This window comes from Cyanistes caeruleus, chromosome 1, assembly GCF_971803275.1.
Source record: "Cyanistes caeruleus chromosome 1, bCyaCae1.hap1.1, whole genome shotgun sequence".
NCBI classification, from domain to species: Eukaryota; Metazoa; Chordata; class Aves; order Passeriformes; family Paridae; genus Cyanistes; species Cyanistes caeruleus.
This window is the reverse complement of record NC_141701.1, coordinates 129619274-129639108: the sequence shown is the minus strand read 5'-3', so window position 1 is coordinate 129639108 and position 19835 is coordinate 129619274. Positions and strand designations below refer to the sequence as shown.

The 19835-nt window shown below is 38.5% G+C and overlaps 2 protein-coding genes and 2 long non-coding RNA genes across 27 annotated transcripts in view; 3 read left to right on the top strand and 1 right to left on the bottom strand.

Annotated features, from left to right (window-relative positions):
* KRIT1 (KRIT1 ankyrin repeat containing) overlaps positions 1-19807 on the bottom strand; it is a 21916-nt gene extending 2109 nt beyond the window's left edge. The window contains exons 1-17 of one of the 9 annotated variants that reach the window (XM_086857712.1): positions 19483-19807; positions 17631-17955; positions 16840-16961; positions 16402-16561; positions 15230-15322; positions 14162-14291; positions 11850-12093; positions 11447-11562; positions 10875-11018; positions 9628-9784; positions 9258-9365; positions 7442-7598; positions 5194-5345; positions 4394-4560; positions 2413-2500; positions 529-735; positions 106-222 (exon numbers count right to left, since the gene is read on the bottom strand). In XM_086857712.1, coding sequence (XP_086713838.1) covers positions 106-222; positions 529-735; positions 2413-2500; positions 4394-4560; positions 5194-5345; positions 7442-7598; positions 9258-9365; positions 9628-9784; positions 10875-11018; positions 11447-11562; positions 11850-12093; positions 14162-14291; positions 15230-15322; positions 16402-16561; positions 16840-16941 — 2142 coding nt within the window. In that variant the 5' untranslated portion in view covers positions 16942-16961; positions 17631-17955; positions 19483-19807. Of the gene's footprint in view, positions 1-105; positions 223-528; positions 736-1124; positions 1312-2412; positions 2501-4393; positions 4561-5193; positions 5346-7441; positions 7599-9257; positions 9366-9627; positions 9785-10874; positions 11019-11446; positions 11563-11849; positions 12094-14161; positions 14292-15229; positions 15323-16401; positions 16562-16839; positions 16962-17630; positions 17956-18155; positions 18788-18999; positions 19118-19482 lie in introns of those variants that run through there. The other 8 variants (XM_086857695.1, XM_086857715.1, XM_086857702.1 and 5 more) reach the window with 8 other exon arrangements.
* Positions 5212-11433, top strand: LOC147655901 (uncharacterized). The gene is made up of 2 exons (XR_015278114.1): positions 5212-5359; positions 8250-11433. It is a non-coding gene; the product is annotated as an uncharacterized LOC147655901 (long non-coding RNA).
* LOC147655900 (uncharacterized) lies at positions 13039-15880 on the top strand. The gene is made up of 3 exons (XR_015278117.1): positions 13039-13216; positions 13350-13491; positions 15737-15880. It is a non-coding gene; the product is annotated as an uncharacterized LOC147655900 (long non-coding RNA).
* ANKIB1 (ankyrin repeat and IBR domain containing 1) overlaps positions 19171-19835 on the top strand; it is an 88524-nt gene continuing 87859 nt past the window's right edge. For 3 of the 16 annotated variants that reach the window (XM_086857642.1, XM_086857675.1, XM_086857547.1), the window contains exon 1: positions 19326-19587. The gene's annotated coding sequence lies outside the window, so the exon portion shown is untranslated. Of the gene's footprint in view, positions 19588-19731 lie in introns of those variants that run through there. The other 13 variants (XM_086857601.1, XM_086857565.1, XM_086857616.1 and 10 more) reach the window with 12 other exon arrangements.

The following is a 19835-nucleotide window of genomic DNA, read 5'->3' as shown; positions in this document are numbered from 1 at the left end:
AGGCTTCTTTTATACTGTGCAAGGGTGGTCAATCTCAAGAGAAATGAGGCTTGTGTATCTAATTTAGGAAAAAGAACATAAAGTATGCAAAATGATAGTGCTTACCTGTTTGGTATGCACAATAAAGCTCATTTTGTTTTCCAGACTGTGGATTTGAAAACACGTATCTCCATCTCCCAACTGCCACATAAAGCAACCGTACTTTAGGCTGAGGAGTAAAGCCTATGATCAAATGTAGGAAACTGTCACTCAGAAAACATCCTCCATACTTGCAAACTGAACTTCCTTTCATTCACAAAGACAGGATTCAGACTTAAACCACTACATTCCACAATGCAGTTGTAGTTCATAACGTAGTACAGTAAAAAAATACAAGGCTTTGTTAGTGACTTATAAAGACCTTAAAATCTTGGAAATTTTCAGTCAAGTTTAACTAAACAGTTGGATGTAAAATTATTTCCAGTACAAAGATTTTAAGAGAAGATAATTAAGTTTTATAGTTATCACTGGCAGTTCACTTAAGCTGACCTTTGTTTCCATGTTGAGGAGGTGCAGCCCTTTTACATTTACTCCTACATACACTTTGATGACTTTATGGCTACTTGAACTTGCTTTGGTGAATATCTGTCCTGTGAAAAAAGCTGCTCCATAAGTAGGGATTTCCCAGCAATTCTGCAAGAACATGCGCTGAAGGTGATGCATCTCCTTACTGACACCTTCACTGGTGCTGAGATTCTAAAAATAAAGAAACAATAGCAATCAACAAGTCCTTCCAAACAGTTGTGATTGTTTGAAGAAAATTCGCTGTTCAGTGCAATCCCTACTAAATGTGTATTTCCAAAGTGCCTTCCCATCAACCATCTTCCTAAATCTAAGCTAAATTAAACTTTAGAGCCATGGAAAGGCTCAAGTGCTGGAAGAGACTGAGGCAAAACCCCAATATCGATATGAGCCTTGGAAATCTGGGCACAGACGCAGCCTCTGAAGGGCCCCACAGCTTTGCCTCTCTCAGCAATAACTGGAACTTGGGATCAGCAGCTATGCACCCATCTGATACAAAATGCATCACAATCCTTAAACTAAGTATTCTTCCTCCTTTAAGGGGTCCAATCAAGATGAGCAAGTACCTCCTTCCAAAAACATGGACTGTTTTTTTCTTTTCTAAGCAAAAGAGAGGTGCAGATCTCTTTTCTTTAGTGGAGCCTTCATTCAGAATGAGACAGGCTTCTGTTCCTTCCTCTTCAGTAGAGTGCAGCAGTCAGAACAAACTATCGCTGGAGTGCTCCTCAAACCAGAATGATAACAACCACTCTAACAAATAAAAAATTGGTTGGGCCGTGGACAAGATCAGAAGGCACAGACATGAGGGAGAACACAAATCTTCAACAGTTAGGGGGCCTTGACTGTGGGTGTGGTAGACAGGATCAGTCTCTCTGGATCCACACCCTGCCTTACAGCTTACCTGAATTCTACACAGCTATTTCTAAAATGTAAAATCTTCAGAACAGAAGATTACAACTGTTTTCCATTTCCCTCCATGCCCCACACCCCAAAATAATGTCCCAAAAGCAGAAGTCAAGAAAGCTGTGCTCGTTCTTACATATAATTTGATGACAGAGTAGAGACGACTTTGCTACACTATAGTCTCAGACCACCATCACTCCCTCCTTCATCTCTACTAGAAAGAATAGGAATGATCTGCTAATTTCTGACAAAAAGGGTGTGGGCACCAAAAGAAATTTTATGACTAAGTAATCTCATTCATAAAGAGGGGCAAGGTTTGAAAACATTCCCTAAGTGTCTCTGCAGCATTTCCTGGCAGCTACCTTTAGTGATGTGCATCAGGTGGTACAGTTCTTTTTCTGACACACCTCACTTTATCCATAATTACTTGTGAAGACCAAAAATTTAATGTGACCTCATTTGGGAACCACAGTCCTCAGTTAGATGCATTTTTACATAAGCAGCCCAAGTCCAAAAAATTCTAAATTTTTGCTCAATTAAGTGCTCTAATCAAAGGTGTTTATGTGTGTTTGTGTGCGTGCACATGCACGTCAGCAGCACTACCAGATCCCTAAGATACAAGCTACACTGACAAAAAGGACTTTGGGGATCTGTTGCTACAAGAAGACATAGAAATTTAATTCAGAGTAGATTTTTTCACACCTATGCCTAAATTGGAAGTGTGCCCAATACACAAGGAGTATGAACAAGGAAAATGAACAGATAACAAACATATTTACTTTTAACAAAGAGATCTGTAACTGTACAAGAAATATACTCCAACAACCCATCCCAAAAATTCAGAACATTTTTAGCTTTTTATACGAGTATTTCAGTTCATTAATAGCCAACCAAACTGTCACAAATGTTTAAGAACAGAATTTTCTACTACCTGCTTATTTATTTTACCTTGTATTCATGAAGTATCCTGTTTGTCCAATGAGGAGCTTTGCTTTTCAGTTTAGTTATTGGTACGATAGATTTAAGATTTTCTTCACTAGGAGAGAAACAAAGAGGAACAAAGTTTTTCTTCACTAAACAAAGCAAGAAAAAAGAACATCTGCCACAATGTACCTTCAAGTCACATACTGAGCTAGACAGTCAGATCCTACTCTATCTTGTCTCATCAGATGGGATTGTTTCCTAAGATACAGTGCAATTCTTAGTTAATGAAGATCCAGCATTATATAGAGTGTATATATATACACTCTATGTCACACATCATGGACGTGGCATGGAGAGGAAATGCCAGCAGAACACAGGACTCATACTTGGTTAGGTTAGGGAGCTGTTTGGTGAATTCCAGGTTGGAATCCAAAATTATATACAAAATGCCATTTACAACAGCATATCACATACTCAGAAAATATGACAGACTGTAGATATTCTTCCTTCCACTCCTGTAGTCAGGACTACCAAGGACTCAGCCCAGTTAATTTCCATATTAAAGTTATATATTACATGACATGAAAGTGAAGCTACTTAGATCAACTGCCTTTTTTAAAAAACCCAAAATGCAGGAAACAAAAAACAGTAAAAGAATGAAAGTCTTTACTAGTTTGCTTTTATGTACAATTAAGACAGTATCAAGACCTAGTGATGTAATCTATTTAGATGTAACCTATTTAAACTGTATTTGGCAGTATATATGATCTGCCAAGCAAAAACCCTGCACAGGACAGTGCAATCAGATCTTTAAGGTCAAGGACACTGTCATACAAACAACAGCCTGGATATATTTTTGGAATTACCATGTCTTTTAATGAATATCTATGACAACTACAAAAAGAAAAACAGATTATGAAACTCCTCTTCTATACGCAGAAGAGCCAGGTGAATATGGATGGAAAGCATGTCCAAATGGCTTTTTATCTACCCCAAACTATCTTTGCAGGTAGTTCTGTCTGTAGAGCCCAACATTTCCACTGGGCAGGATGAACTTGGAACCACAATACTGATACACTTCTGTGAAGAGAAGTATATATATATATATCCCTGCAGCTGCTGAGAGTCAGTAGGGAGTAATTTCATACAAAACTCAGCTGCACTGAACTGCACACTCATACAGGAGGGCAGTCCCACTTAAACACCATTCTCCTTACATTCCATCGACCGGCTGTGCAACTGCAGAACAACACATGCAAAAACCCACCAGGCCAAGGCAGCTCAGCTGATGCTGTGAATAAGAGAAGATAAGCATAGCAGCATTCCAGAGCAGCACAGCTGCTGTTCCATGAATGAAGTGAGGTGGAGATGGCAGGGGTAAAGGTGCACACAGTAGAGAACTGGAATCTTCACGGACTCAGATACTCCTATAGAAATGTATGTGGGAAGAACAAGCCATCCCAAAATAGCTCAGCTACTGTTGTGCTGGCATGCAGAGGGAAGGGGAGAGAAAAATACCATCTGGCTGAGCCCTACTGGTGCTATGTGTTTGAAGAATTTAGTACTGCATTTCTCCTACAAATGTCGGAAGAGAAACAATATCACTGCATGGTCTGTCTAAAGAGGAAAGTCAATCCCAGATATTGGTCTAACTGCCATAGTAAGATGTTTCTTCAACATTGCTCTCAAAGCCTCAGTCCTGTCAGAACCCTTCAAATGAATATTGTTGTTTATTTTGATATTACTGTATCTCAGGACAGATTTTACACACTATAGAACCTCCACCCCTCTGTCTAGGACTGCAATAATTAAGATTAATACATTTTCACACACAATGTCCAACTTCTATTAATGCTACAAGGGTTATGTGATAACTCTGAACTATAGCACAGTGATGAAGAAAACCAACAAATGTATCATACCTAAAGTTTGAGGGTTCCATAGTAAATGCTATCTAAAAATACTTAATCTGACACATAATTTGAAGTTTTAAACACATACTTACTTTAGAAAGCCCTGTTTATGTTTCTTGCTCTCATAATTTCCATAGACTATTTGTAGAAGAAGACTTGCCAGTGTAATCAGCTTTGCATCGGGTGATGTATAAAAACCTTTCAGTAAATTATATCTGGCCTCATCAAAAAGTATAAGAATAGCCAATGGATCCTCAATCTGTTAAAAAGATTTAAATAATATGATTTCTTTGTTAAAAGGAAAATAAGCTTAGAAACTATAAATACCGTTTCTCAGTGACTCAGAGACAGAAGACAAAGGTGTGATCCTGACTGAAGTGTACATTTTAGTGCTGCTTTGTAATAGAAGCATTGCTTTTCATTGACTTACTTCAACACTTCACTCATCTAACACACCAATAAAGACAACTAGCACACCATGCCCAATCAAAAAATTCACAGAAATACTGGTATCTGTGGATTTTTTCCCCCATTAATTCATTTTTGGTAATATGATTGAATAATCCCATTGAAATAGACCAATTAAATAACTGAAAAACAAGAGCACAAGGAAGAAAATTAGGCAGGTTGTTTTTAGCTGTATGACAGACAGAGACTGACACATGGAGACACTGGATTAACTCAAGTGAGAGGGTGAGAAAAAGTAAGAGAACAAAGAGATGGCAGGAAGGCAAGAGAGAGGGAGGGAAGAATGCGAAGACTCAAACCATTACAGAAAAGGATATGTCAGGTTTAAGTAAGTTTAGAAATTACTAGTCACTATACACACTGAGTGTTGACTGTCAAAGTGTTCTGAGTCTGACCATAACTTCATTCACTTCCAAGTGCTGACCTTTTTTTCTATTTCCAGTGGAAGTCTCACATCCCTTCTCAGGAAAAGCTGTGAGGTTTCCCTTTGAGGATCCAAGTTTGTCAGTTCAGTGAATATTTCAGGCCAGTCTCGAATATGTTGCAAAGGCTTGTGATATGGCTTCAGCTGGAGACCTGAAAAATAACAGGTTTGTTTCTAAATAAACAAACAGAGTAACCCAGCACATACACACATATGATTAAATGTTGCACCAAACCCAGAGTATCTGAAATTGATGACACATTAACAAACATTTTACCTATGTTTTCGAATCTGCTATATAGAAAAGGTTTAGAAAATATGGATTTATTGATGAAACTCTTGGCATCAATTTGCTAAATGCAATGGTGTTGAAACTTCATTATTTTCAGTTTCTCAGCAGTGAAGGGCTATTTAAAAATTTAATGGAGTACCAAGACTGACCTTAAAAACACAATAATAAAACATGAGAGACTATTGTCTCTATTATTATGGTAGAAATACAAAGTCCAGTAATCTTATTTCTGACAGAAAAATACAGATATAATTTATCTTATAAATGTATTTGCCCTTTTTGTATATATATAAAAATCATAAACTTTTCAGAACAGACATTCTTCTTTTTAATCTGTAAGATGTATTGATTCTTAACAGGCTAAAGACAATCAATGTTTCATGTTCTCCTGTGTATATGAAAGCTGAGAAATTAATACAGAGCTTTTAACTACAGCCTACTATGTAGTAGAGTCTGTACCTTTGGCTTTATCACCCTGCCTGTCCTTGGAATATCCCTTGGCTTTTTCTAGGAGTGAGGTTCTAGGAGGCTGTATCTGCCTTATCCTCACTGCAATGGCTTTCAAATTGTGGCATTTCACATTCTATAGAAAACTTAAAGCACAACATCTTTCACTTAGATCAATCTGTTCATTTAATTTATCCATCTTACATTCAAACACAGAAAAGCATCATCTGTCCTACAAGCAAGAAACCTACAGTGTTTTGCACTTGTACACAAACTGTAACATGCTTTATAATGGAGCTTATCCATTAGTTGTTTAAAACCATAAATCAGGAGCTCATTTTCAAATCTAGGCTAAATATCTAGAGAATTACTTGCTTTTACACAATGTATCAGTGAGCTCTCCCGCCCCAGCACAAGGGTAACACCTCAATGATTCTATGAAAACGTTACATAGATATTTAGAAAAGGTAAAAGCAGCAACACTTTAACTGTCAAACACTTCCTTTTCTTCACATTAACATCTATGTTTAGCTGAGGGTTACAGTGGTCATGTGGCATACAGCAAAGTAAAAAGGCCAATGGAATGATACTGGAAGAAAAAGACTAAAAAAAAAATAAAGAAAATATTTTCTGCAATAATGAGAACTACTTTTAAAAAAAAAAAAAGTAACAATACCACTATAGTGGAGAATTTGCAACAGCAAATAAAATTTTAAATGCAAGGCTTCTGTGTTAATGGCACTGTCAACACAGCATCCTACCAGACCTGAACTGAGCTTTGTAATCCACAAGGTGTCCCACAGCTATCATGTTGCAGCAGTACTGTTGACCACATTATCTGAAAATACCCAATCACACTCATTGACTCTCTTGGGCTTCTGTTTATCTTTTGTTACATATATCTCAAAAACTATAATATCTTTTTTATTTAAATCAGAAATACCAAAAAATACCGCAACTATAAACATGGCATTTTACATCAGAATTCTATCCCATCAAATATATTTGAAAGCTTGTTTATCAAAAATTATTTTGGTGCAAAACACAGGAAAATTCATATGATTAAAGGAACTAATGAAAAAACATTAATCATCTTACTTTAACTAGTGGTTTTAAAAAGACTAAACATTGGCAAAAACAACTACATGCATTCAAATTCAGATACTCTGGGAAGAAAAATACAGGTAAAAACAGGGTAAGCTATGAGTAAAGCCTATGACAGCCAAGGTGCCCTGTAACAGAAATGCAGCCTGGAACAGCCTCATCTTCCTGGATGAAATACATGATAGGTGCCAGAGTGATACAGTCAGACCTATTGAGGGTACCCAAAGTAAAAGCTAACATAGAGAAGCTCTCCAAAGCTGTGAAAGCAGTTTGGAGACATCAGGCTGTAAAGCCTGTCAGAGAGCATGTTTCCTACTCTCCTAAGACAGTACGAGTTTTTCCTAAAGGCTAGCAGAAATAAACAATGATAAATCCTCAAGTATAACCATTGCCTTTTTTACTTACTGAGGTTCTCAGAACAGATCCAGATAGTGAAGTACTGCTGAGTTTCTTGAGACAGGCGCATGCCCTCCATTATTTGCTGGACAGTTGTGTTGTTTCCATGTTTCAGCTCGACAGAGCGATACGACCCATCCATACGATAAATTCGAGCCTTTTCATACTGCATAAAAATGGCAACACATTCAACAGACAATTTGTTAAAATCCTTTCTGTTGGTGTTTCTGGAGAGGAAAGTAGTTTTACCATATATCAACAATATCTATAATGTTGGGATTAAGAACACTGCACAACTCCTACACATTTACTATTTACCCAAATTGCTTGTTTCATGTCCTGGGCAAGTTCTTATACTGTGCTTTTTAAAACAGTAACTCCAAGAAAGATCTTGCTGGTATTTTGAAGACTTCTGTTGAATTCAAAGGCAAGTAGGTATTTAAAAGTTCCCTCAGGGATCTAGGCTCAACTGCCTATGCATATCCTAAAACGTTCACTTTGCTATTACTGGCATGTTATGAATTTTACCCCCCTACACTATAAAGACTTATTTTTAGAGGGAAGCACCACCCTTTCTCAGAACCTGCTACAAGAACACAATCTCAGTAAATCTTATAGTGCTCCTATAATATAATCTAAATAAATCTAATAAAAAAGAAATAATTTTCCCCTTCAGAGCTCCCATAGTTTTCACTGAATTGCATGTGAGCCCATATCATGTCTCCTGAAAGACATACATAAACATAAATCAGGTGCTTAAAGCATATATACAAAAGTCATAAATCAATGAAATGTCTTGTTTTCATTTCTGTAACAGGTTAGATGTTTCAGCTGCTTGAATAAAATCTTTTCAGGAACTTGTTATTTCCCTTCCTCAAATCTAAGTCATCAAGAACTGAATTCCTTAGAACTTCTGGAAAAAAAAAGATGGATGGCTTGGAAAATGACAACTTACTGAAAACAAGGTTGGAATGGAAAGCACCAGTCTGTTTTTGCTGCAGTAGTCACTGTCATTCCTACAGTAGTAGTTTATAAGGGGAGTTTATATATTGTATTAATTAAATAGTAATAAGTAACAACATAACATCTTGGATTATACTCTGAAGTCTACTTAAAATGTGTCCATTAGCTTTTAGAGTCATTAGACACACACACATTCACATGATCTACTGCCTAATAGTAAAGGTCAAAGTAAAATAAAGGTCAGTTCCTTCCTCAACTGTTTCGGAAGATCATTCATGCAGAGTGAAATGAAGATAATTTAAAACATCTTGAAAAACTGACAGGTTTAGTACCACCTACTTACAGGGATATAGGTTGCATCTCAAGTCAAAGAAAAGAAACAAGTGGGTTTATATAATTTGGCTAATTTTAAATCTACTTCAGGATAAGAGGAATTGCATTGTAAATTTTGTTTCCCATCCTAAAGGCTAAATCCCCACTGGCTCCCAAGGAAGCCTAAACTAACTGACAAAAAGCCTATATCATAGAAGCCTACATTTAGCCAGCTGAATGGTCCTGTTTATCAACATATAAGAATGCATAAAGAAAGCTGATGGTTGCATGATCAAAAATAGACATAAAATCAGTAGCTGATGTGATGCTCCTACAAATAAATTGGAGCATCATGTTCACATGTTCTACCTGTATTTCTTGAGCCATGAAACAAACAAATATTTAAAGAGACAGAATGTCAGTTTGCCGGTATTTACACTAACAATTTCAATGTGCTGCACATTTCCAGTAACAGCCAGAAGTGATTCTAGCTCTTCTAAAAATGTAAATTAAATATAAACTTTAAGCTATTTAGGAAATAAACTCATACAGGTTTATTCACGGCTTCCTTCAGTAGTTTTGCAGCTTCTTCCCACTCATTTTGTTTGTTCTCTTCACAGACATTCAGCGGAGATCTTCCTTGTTGATCAGTAATGTGCTACAAACAGAAACACAGATTCTACATTGATTTCTACATTTACACGTTTCGAGATAATTAAAACCTTGATACCAGAGTTCAAACATTTTATTGACACATAATGAGAAAAGTAGAGGTAATGAAAAATATTTAACCATTTTTTAGTAATCACTTAACAAGATCATTGTGTTTATACACTGTGATCTGGACACTAAAATATTTCTCATACACAATCTAGAAACTGTTGCTAAAACTGCTATTTCTATACACAAACAGAACTTACTCTGTCAATTTCTGGATGATTTAGCAGAATTTGTACTATTTCAGCATGCCCACCTCCAGCAGCAAAATGAAGAGGAGAGCTAAGTTGACCATTCAAAAGATTTGGATTGCATTTCCCTTTCTCCAACAGCATTCGAGTGGCTTCAACTTTTCCATACCTGTAGACATGTTTAAATCAGAACAGATAGAGCAAACATATAATAATTTTTTTCAAATTGTCCTAATGATGAAAAAGTGTTTTTTTCCACACTGAAGAGTTTTTAGCTTTCAAATTATGCCAGATAAAATGGAACATAATTAAGTTTGTAGAAATTAATATCAGTTCTACACTTCTTTGGTAATCACTGGTCTAGTAACCATTGATTGGATTCATTACAGACAAACTGAACCTTGCTTTAAGCCAGCTACGTTTGGGTAATTTCAGCAATTCAGTCATGGCAGAACAGAGTTCAGGTTTGTCTGGAAAAAAATAATCAGTGTGAGAATAAGAGTTCAGCTTCTGATGGTCATGCAGATGGATCCTGAGGATTCTTAACCCCCATGCTTATAACGTAACGTTATAAGTAACTCTAATGTGTACTTGATGTACAAAGTATTTACAAACTTCCTGACAAACTCTAAAAAGCAACTAAAATTGTGGGCTTTTTATAACCAAGTTTGATTTTCACATTATTCCTATCATCAGACATACTGACCACATTATAAACGAATGACTACCTTCCATAAAGATAAAACAAAAACATTTTTATGACTGAGGAAAGCTTTCAAGCACTTACAGATTAAATCACAGAGTTACAGTCAGACACGCTGACCTCTGTAAATCACCTAGTCCAGCTTCCCACTCAAAGCATGACCAGCACCAAAACATGTTCAGCTCAGCTACTGCTGTGCTGTAAAACTGCTCATAAGCTTAAGCCAACACAGACTGTGAAAGTTACCATGCTAAAATAGACCCAGTACCTCCAGCAGGAATTAGAATAGTCAGGAGAGACACTAGAGGCAAGTAAGTGATGACATGATCTCCACAACTGGTCTCCCGAAAAATCATTCAAATGAAAATGATCTCAAAACCTGAAGCAATGCTTTTCTTCAGAAGGTTAACACTAACATATATTAAAATCAAAGCATAAAAAGTCTAGAGGTTCTTTTTATTTCTTCATATGGAGGCTGATAAATTACATAAATGATAGCACTAAAGAATCATGACAGCTAGAATGCACTTGAATGGTAAAACTATCCTTGACTCACCAGCATGCATAATGGATTGGTGCCCAGTGGTCACTGTCCAGCTGATTAACAGAAAACTTTTTATCCAGAAGGTGGCTTAGTAAATCAGAGTCACCTTCACAAGCACTGCGGTGAAGAGGGAAATCATCTACCCACTGGTGTTCCCTATGAATTAAGAGGGGAAACAGGAAAAAGACAGTTCAGAAATACTACAATTGTTGAGAACATCAACTTTTTCAAAATCACTAGCATAGCACTAACCACAGATCCACCTGAAGAATAAAAGAGAAGTTCATGCAACTAAAATGTGCCAGTATTCATGCAAACAGGTTTTTTGTCATGCAGAAATCAAGCCACAGTTGTATTTTTTGAAGTAAGAAATGCTTCTCTAAAGTTTATAATTTACACCTGTCTTCATTCATCCCTCAACTGTTGTGTTTCAATACTTAGAGATTTCAAATAGAATTTCATTTAAAATATGTATTTATACAGTGAACTTAAAGTAATAGGAATCTCATTCTAAGTCTACCAAGTGCTACTGTAATAAAAAACCCAAAATTATCCATTAATCAAAAAGAAATGTAACATAATACTTGTCCTCTGTGACACTGCTCATGCTACGTTGCCACTTTTCTCTTTTAGGAATCTGAATCTTTGAATAGTCTGGGGCTCCAAGGCCGAAGTATGGATTTATTACCACCTTGTCAACCTGTGAAGACATAATTTAAACACAACTGAAAAAAAACTTACTGAGATTTGGCTACACAATCCCCCATTCCGGTCAGGTATTCTCTTGAATTTATGTTATGAAGTTATGACAGTAACATTTTATAATGAAAGAGAATTATGATCAAATATAAGGATTTGAAAAACTAGTGCACACTTACTGCTAAATAAACAACTCTGATGTGAGCATACACTCATGTCAAATAAATGAATGAACTCTAAAATGAAAATGTATGTTTCACAAATACAAAATGATAATATAGTTCTTACCCTATTGGTATACTGAAGGTCAGATCCAAACAAAGGATTATAGATACACATATCTGCTTTCTCCAATGCCAGCATTTTACTCTTTATTTCCAGGGCAGTATAACCCATGTGCAATGAGCTCTCTGTTTGACCAGGTTCTATAGCATAGGCAGGATTTATTACATTTGTTTTAATTCTCTCAAGAGGAGATGGTCGGAATAAAGCTGGGATGGAGTGAGACTGGGTGTGCCGTTCATCCAACCACCTGCAGGAGAGAATGGGCAAGTAATTAATTTTCAGGTAGAAAAGGATAATTTTGGTCATGCTGTCCATTATTCTGTTTGATTAAGGACTGCATATATGATAATCACACATTTGAATTTAAAAAAAAATAATTATAATGTGCACAGCCGATTTTCTAAGGCTAAATTACTCCCTGAATGTGAAATTTGTTAACTACACTCAGTTAAACGGTTGTATTTGCTCAATTTTGTGTGGATGCAAACTCTCAAAGAGAAGGAAATTATGCACTAACACTGGTTAGAACTGCAAAACTTAACCACATCAACATTTCACCATTTCATTTACTTTCAGTTTAGTAATATTACTACTCTGAACAAATTTTGTTGAGTTTTTTAAAGGGTGAGTTTCAATATCTGTACTGACTTAAGCTTTTCAACTCATGTGTTTAATTAGGGAAAGAAGAAACAGCAGGAAATTAGGAAAAGACAGGAAAAGGCAATAAACCAAAAGGGTCAGTTTCCAAATTGCCAAGTCTCTTTCACACAGGCTACCACCTGCCTTTCTCTAAAGCTGTGCTGTGAGTGCACTCCTACTGACAGCATTGAAGACCTTTAGAGCTCTCTTATTCTGTGCTACTGTAGACCTGCTGCATTTTTCCTGCCACATATGCAGTACAACACAGGGCTCAGGACAAGTTATTCATCTCAAGTTTTGGATAAATATACTTTCTACAGAACTCTTAAATTGTTAAAATTGTTAAATTGTTATACTAAGTAGTGCATTAAAGGTCTAAAGCCAGGTTTGTATTTAGGCTTCTGCACATGCCTTCTCACAAGCTTGAGATAAAAATGTGCCTTGCTGGAGTACAATAAATTCTGTTTAGTGATTGAGCCTGGAAATATAGAAGAAATAGAAGTACATGCTTTGGACATCCACTGACTGACCACTTAGATCTTGTCTGTCCCAGAATCATATGTAAGGATGGCAGAAGGTAACCTGCAGTTCAGTGCATATGCTCAGGCCTATGTTTAAGTCCTAGATCCAAGCTATAATGTCCTGCAAAAGCAGCATTCCCTTCACTTACTCATGGTCCTGGCAGAAAGAACATTAAAATTGTAGTCATTGTGCTACAAACACCCTCTAAGGTATTTTCAGACATTTTTTCTAAATATTTGGTAGATAAATTAGTTATGGCAGTTTGAATCTTTGAGAAGTATTGTTTCAGGTTATGTACATAGAGAATAAAAAATTTAAACTATTTTCTATTGTATTTCCAAGGCTTCTTGTGAGGCTTCTAAGCAGAACTTAGAGCCTGAAGGCATTCAGCAAGCAGCAAATAAATTTAACTGGTACGATGGTATACATGGAAATGCTACAACTCTACTAGTAAATTGTGAAAACCCTACACAGAACCTTTTAGGTAATAGCCTGTAGCATGATTTTTTTACATTAGCCAGAGCTTTTAGCTAACTTTACTACTGCAAGTAAGTTCATATGCAAGTGTGTCTGGTATTTCTTGGTTAAGGGTACATTAAAAAACAAACAAAAAAACAAAAAAACCCAAACCTGTTCATGTACTCAAATTTCAAACTACTACAAATCTAGCTAAGCAACTAATCACCTTTCTGAAAGTCAATTCCCTACTGCAAATAAATGAGTGTGTCTGGGTTAGATGCACTCCCTTTCTACAGGGAGATTTAATTTAAATGCAAATCTTAATGGTATACAATTACAGGATATTTTTACTACAATCTGGCAAGTGCTCTTACTCATATGACAATTATAGCATTTACAGAAGATTAAACATTATGATTTTAGAAAACATTCACTGTGAGCATGAACTTCCAAAAAGCTGCTTGATTTAGATAAACACACCATTTTGAGTTTGCAAAAAGACTTTTAGAAATATCTTGTCAAAGTTTCCATTTCTGATAAACATGAAGAAAATACGATGATTTCCTTCTTCACCTATATATGCTATAAAAACTATGTGTTACATTGACAAATTATCTTTTTCATATATATTTATATTTTGATATAAAATATCAAACTTTTCATTTTAATGTATTTTTACTGATTGTGTCTCTTACTTATCCAAGGCAATTAACATTTTTGCAGTTAGTGTAGCAAAGTGTGTGCTGGATTCACTGCAGACTCTCATGATGTCTTGTAAACAGTAGAACACAGGGCATCCAGGACTGTATGTATATTTTGTATTATCTAAAAAAGAAACAGACTCTGATCAGTGAGAACAATCTTATTTTCCCTTCTGCATCTTTTGTAGTCACACATCCCAAAGTAAGACTATATCCTAACTTTAGACTAGAGTGACTTCATTTTCTCCAAATAATAATTGATAGCAATTACATACAGCAATTCAGAACCCAACAGCTTACCCTTAAAACCCCTACATATTCTGTCACTATTCCATCACTGTGATTAGGTTTGTTTGAGGAATAAATGTTAAATGCATCCTGTTACCAGAAAAAAAAAAAGGAAGATGACTCAGGACTAGGAGAGTACTGGTACTGGTAACACCATAATGGTACCTATTTGATAGGTTTTATCAAGTCTTATAAGTATGGCAAAAATGAAGAAGTTTGCCCAAAAGCACACAGACATTTTACTTCAATGTTTCTAAAAGTACTTTCCTGACAAGTAATTTACTTGGCTTTCTATAGAATTTATTTACTGTTTAGACTTACTAAGCATTCTTCTCTGACTAGAGGACACTGAACTGAGTAGGATGTCTTAGAGTTGCATTCAGCAAATTCTACACAAGTTAAGGCCTGTGTTTTGAAACATAACCAAGTGCACAAATACTGCACTTTTTGTAACAGTAACAATTGTTACAAAAACAAAGGCAGTACATTAAACCAAAGGTTTCTTCCTTGATTTTAAGTAATTTCTTCAAAGTTCAAAACATTCAGGGAGTTTTGCACCTGCCTGCAGCTTTTAATGTTTAAATACAGAAAAAGCCATATATCATATTAAAATATATTATATCAATATGCCATATATTATATATATAATTATACATACAATCATATATCAATGATATAGATATATACAACTTGAATATATAATATCAAAAAATAAACTCTCAAGTGAATTTCTGCTAAAATGGGTGCAGCTTCACAAATCATGCTCAGTGTTACCTTTCACAACAGTTGGAACAATGTAGAGAGATGCCTCCTGGCCTGCTTTCTCTCCATCTAGAGGAAACTTCTTCATTAACACCACACGCTTTCCTAGCACATTATTTAAAAACAGAAGACAGACAATACACAAAACAATCATCAAAACAAACTGAAAAATCTAGAGTTTGCTATCTGAAAGCTTACCAGACTCAATCATCCTACTTTCTAGGAAGAAAAAATTATGACTATGAGCTATAATCTAAAGAAAGCAAAGAAAATCTAAATACATATGAAAAACTAAAGAACATAAATATGTATATACCCATTAACATGAAAAAATTATATGACTGTAGCCCTTTTCAACTTTTCCAACCTCAGCTGCATATTTTAGCAGGGCATAATTAATGCTTGGGCCATCTAAGTGAGTCAAATTAAAACTCTCCAAACTAGACAAGGAATGGAGATTTTGCTTTTAGAGGACATTTCTCTATGTGTATTAATTCTGTTATTCTGTGTTTGCTGCAGAACGAGCTCTGTTACATCCACTTAGCTGCAGTTATTGCCACCTGCAACTTTTTACCATGTAAACAACAAAGATGAAGTCCACAGCAAAGACCAGAAGTCTTTTAGTCATTATACTTGATACCAACCTGGAAATGCAATAAGCTGGTTAGAAACAAATTTGTCAGCACAAGTGTGAGGTTCTTTGCTAGGTCAGCTATGTAACAACAAGGAAAAAAAAAATGTACTCATCAAATTCCATCTGTGAGCGATACAGTTATGCTAGAAATATTTTCATATAGATACTGTCTTCTGAACAACTGACTTTATAATCTATCAGTTCCCTAGTCCAAGTAAAGTTTTAGCTGAAGTTATGGATAAAAAAGCCACTTTGATCTGGTTTACTGGAAGTTTAGCTATAAATCTAAACTTGAGGTGAAGAAGCAACATAGAGAAAGATTAATTTATTAAAAATCTTTTAGTAAGCATTTTATAGAATGGGAAGGTAAAGAGAAACAAAGCTAAACAAAAGGTTTTAGCTGTACTGTTGGCTTAGTTTTTTTTGATGAACCTCAAAACGTATCTTCCTTCTTTATACTAATTTCATGCTTTTGTACAACCTTGCCATGACAATTTAAAAAACATTTTTATGGTGTTATCAATAGTATAGTAGATTAAAATGGCTTTACCTTTAATACCCTGATTGGCTGGTGAAATTGGTTTGGTGGCTTCTAATACATAATCCAAGATGCTCTGGGTTATCTCAGTGCCTCCTTGAAGTTTAGTTTCCAGCAAAACTTTCTTTCTTTTTTTCTTTTGGCCTTCAATGGGAACTTCAAGTAGCAAAATCTTTCAAACAATAATGAAACCAAAGAAGTTTAAGCACAGCTGAAGGAAGCACAGAACTTTAAAATATATTATTATTATTATTATTATTATTTATTATGCCACAGTAAAAGTAGCAACAAAATTCAAGTACAAAATGTTGAGGAGCAGAATGGTGAAGTCAGAATGACCTCTGCATCAGACTACTGAGTAAAAGACTACATTCTCTTCTATTATTAGATATTTACTATACTATTTAAAAAGCCAAACAATTAATACATAAAGAAAATAAATAATTTTACTTCATAGGATTTAGCTCGATACTCCCGAGAATTGAGGCTAGCAGTATTTTTTGGACGAATCACAGCAACATATGCATCTCCAATGTTTTCTGGGTTTCCCATCTCTCCTTCTTACTTTATCACTGGAAATAATGAATAAACAGGAAGAAAAGGTTCAGCTGAAAAAAACATCCAACAGCACACTAAACTTCAGGATGCAGTGCTCATATCCACTGATGCTTTGCGTTATTCATTTATTGTTCTTTAGCTGGAGAAATGCCAGTGGCTGATAGAATTCTGCTTCCTTTTCATGAAAGGGGAAAATAGGATGTCATGTAGATTTGATACAAATAAGCTTGTTCTCTAAACCATCTTTAAAATAAAAGCAATGTATTTCTTTTCCCCACTTTGTAACTATCTTCCTTATTTTGCAAACCAGACAAAAGGCCAAAGAAATTTTGAGCTCTGGAAAAGATATGAATTTTAAGAAGAAAGCCATTTTTAAGTGACAAGCACTGTAATTTATAAATTGTGGTGTAACAAGTACTCCACTTCTCTGAGTTCCACATGGATTTCAAGAAAATACCTGGTTTTCATCTCCCCCCCACAAAGTAGAACACAGTCTTGCCTACAGTCAAGTAACAAAGCTGATAAAAATAAACTATAATATGGATTAATTTACTTAGTTTTATTTCAGTGGAGCTTCAAAGTGGTGCACAATTCATTCAAATAGAGCTTCTGAAAAGAATATATTTTTAGTTTCTGAAAAAAGTGAATAGAAGCATCTAGATTTAAGAAAAAGCTTTGCTTACCCTTCTGTTAAACCAAGGTGACAATTCCTAAAATCACAAAATTGTATGGAAATTATATGGAAAACGTCCTAAAGCTAAATCACATATCAGCTTCCAGAAAGAAGGTTATGTCTGACCATTTCCACCTTCCAGCTGATCATTTTCTTCATCTGCAAATGAACACGCTTTCATTCCATAGCATCAGTACGCGCATGCTTTTTGCAAATTAACTCCTCTACATATTTTAAATGTTAGTGTTTCTAGCTTCTCCACCTCTTCTAGGAGAAACAGAGGTCTTCAGATTCCTATGGCCTTAGTCCAGTATGTTTCCTGGGAGCAAGACTACCTGAAAAGATATTGAAAAAACCTCAACATAAATAACAACATGGATGTTTTCACCATCAGTTAAGATAAATACATTAGTTAGAGGATTTAATCATGGTACATGAACAGTATAATATCCGAAGAGAAACAGCTAATGATTTGCATTACAGTAACATCTAAAAACATTAAATAAGCAACATGCTGACTCACAAGAACTCATACTTAAGGGTCTTAAGAATTTGAAAAGTAAAAAGAAACAACCATCCCTTATGCACAGCTAGGAAACACCTAGTCCTTGGGTTTTACACGTGCTTGGATACGCAAGGTTTGGGTGGTAGGCTTGTGTGGAGGGAGCCTGCACTGGTACGGCCGGGTCACCTGGATGACAGGTGGTGGGCCAGGTGAATAAGCAGCGGGTGAACTCCCCCTATCACTGCTCTGCACTAAATCCAGTGCAGAACGAGCATATCTGGGAAACTGACAGCGCTGAGACTTGCAAAGTAACTCCAGAAAACAAAAAGTGAGAATGAAGACGGCTAAAGCTGAAGGATGTGACAATAAACACAACCAGCTTCAGAAGATATCACCACGAACTGATTCTGACCAAACCCAGGTGCTAACAACGCGGCCCCATTCCAAAGGCTGCCGGTCTAAGGCACACGCCTCGCCCAGGCTTCTCCCAGCGCCGCCAACCCTTCCCGCCTCCCGCAGGACACGCCGGGACGAGGCGGAGGGCGGCTCCTGCCGGGACTCCCGGCCGCACCACCCCCGCCTGGGAGGCGGGAGGCCGGGGGCATCGCGAGCCCCGCGGCGCTGCCTCGCCTCGGCACGGCCGGAGAGCGACGGGCGGCCCCGCACCCCAGCACCTCCCGCCCCTCACCGCCCGCCCGGCCGGGAAACGCCCCGAACTTCCCCGGCCGCGCCCAGGAGCCGCCGGGTACCGATCGCCGAGGGGTGCTCCCGCTGATCCCCGCGGGGCGGGAGCGGCTCCCCCGCCCTCAGGACCGCGCCCGGAGCCGGGCTGAGGGAGGTCGCCCTGGCCCCGCTCCCTCCCCCCGTGCCTTGCCTTCCTCGGTGGCGCCTGCCGCCGCCTGCCCGCCGCATCCTCCCGCCGCGCCTGCCGCCCAGGCCCCGCGTCCCGGCCTGCTCCGCCCCGTCCCCGCCCCGCTCCCTCCCCCGGCGCGGTGGATCCGCTTCCCGTCGGAGCCCCGCGGGCCTCGGCTGCCGATGAGTTTCCGGGTCGGCGGCCTGAACTTGTGCTGCTACCGCCGGTTGTTGACCGCGGGCGGAGAAGGAGGGAGTGAGCCGGGGCTTGCGGGCCGGGAACAGGAGGCGCGGCTGGTGGGTGGGGAGGCGCCGAGGCGGAGCGGCCGCCCGGGCCCGCGGAGCGCCGCCGGCAGCAGCTGTCAGCGCCGCCGCCGAACAAAGGGGGAGCGAGCCGGCGGCAGCCGCAGCGCCGTGCCCGCGCCGGGGGCCTCGGCGGGCTGAGTGACAGCCCCGGCTGCCCGCGAGGCTCCCACTAGAGCGGGCACTCCAGAGGGCGCCGTACCCGGAGTGGAGCGGGAGAGAGGAGCGGCCGCTGGGCACATGGAAGCTCTCAGTGGCGGGCGCGGAGGCTCCGGGAAGGGCCGGGGAGAGCTCCTGTGAGGAGCCGGTGAGTGCCCGGGGCGCTGGGCGAGGTCCGAGCGGGGGCTGCGGGAGGGCACGACGAGCGGAGCTCGGCCGCGGGTGAAGCCTGCAGGCTCCGCACATCGGGGCGTCGGCAGCGCCGCGCATCGCGGGGGGGGCCGGGCCGGGAGGCGGCTCCGGGGGCGCCTCGGTGCCGTCGGCAGGCGAGGGGAGCGGAGAGGGGGAGGCGGGAGCAGCCGGAGTGCGGAGGTGAACAAGCGGCAGGTTACGGAG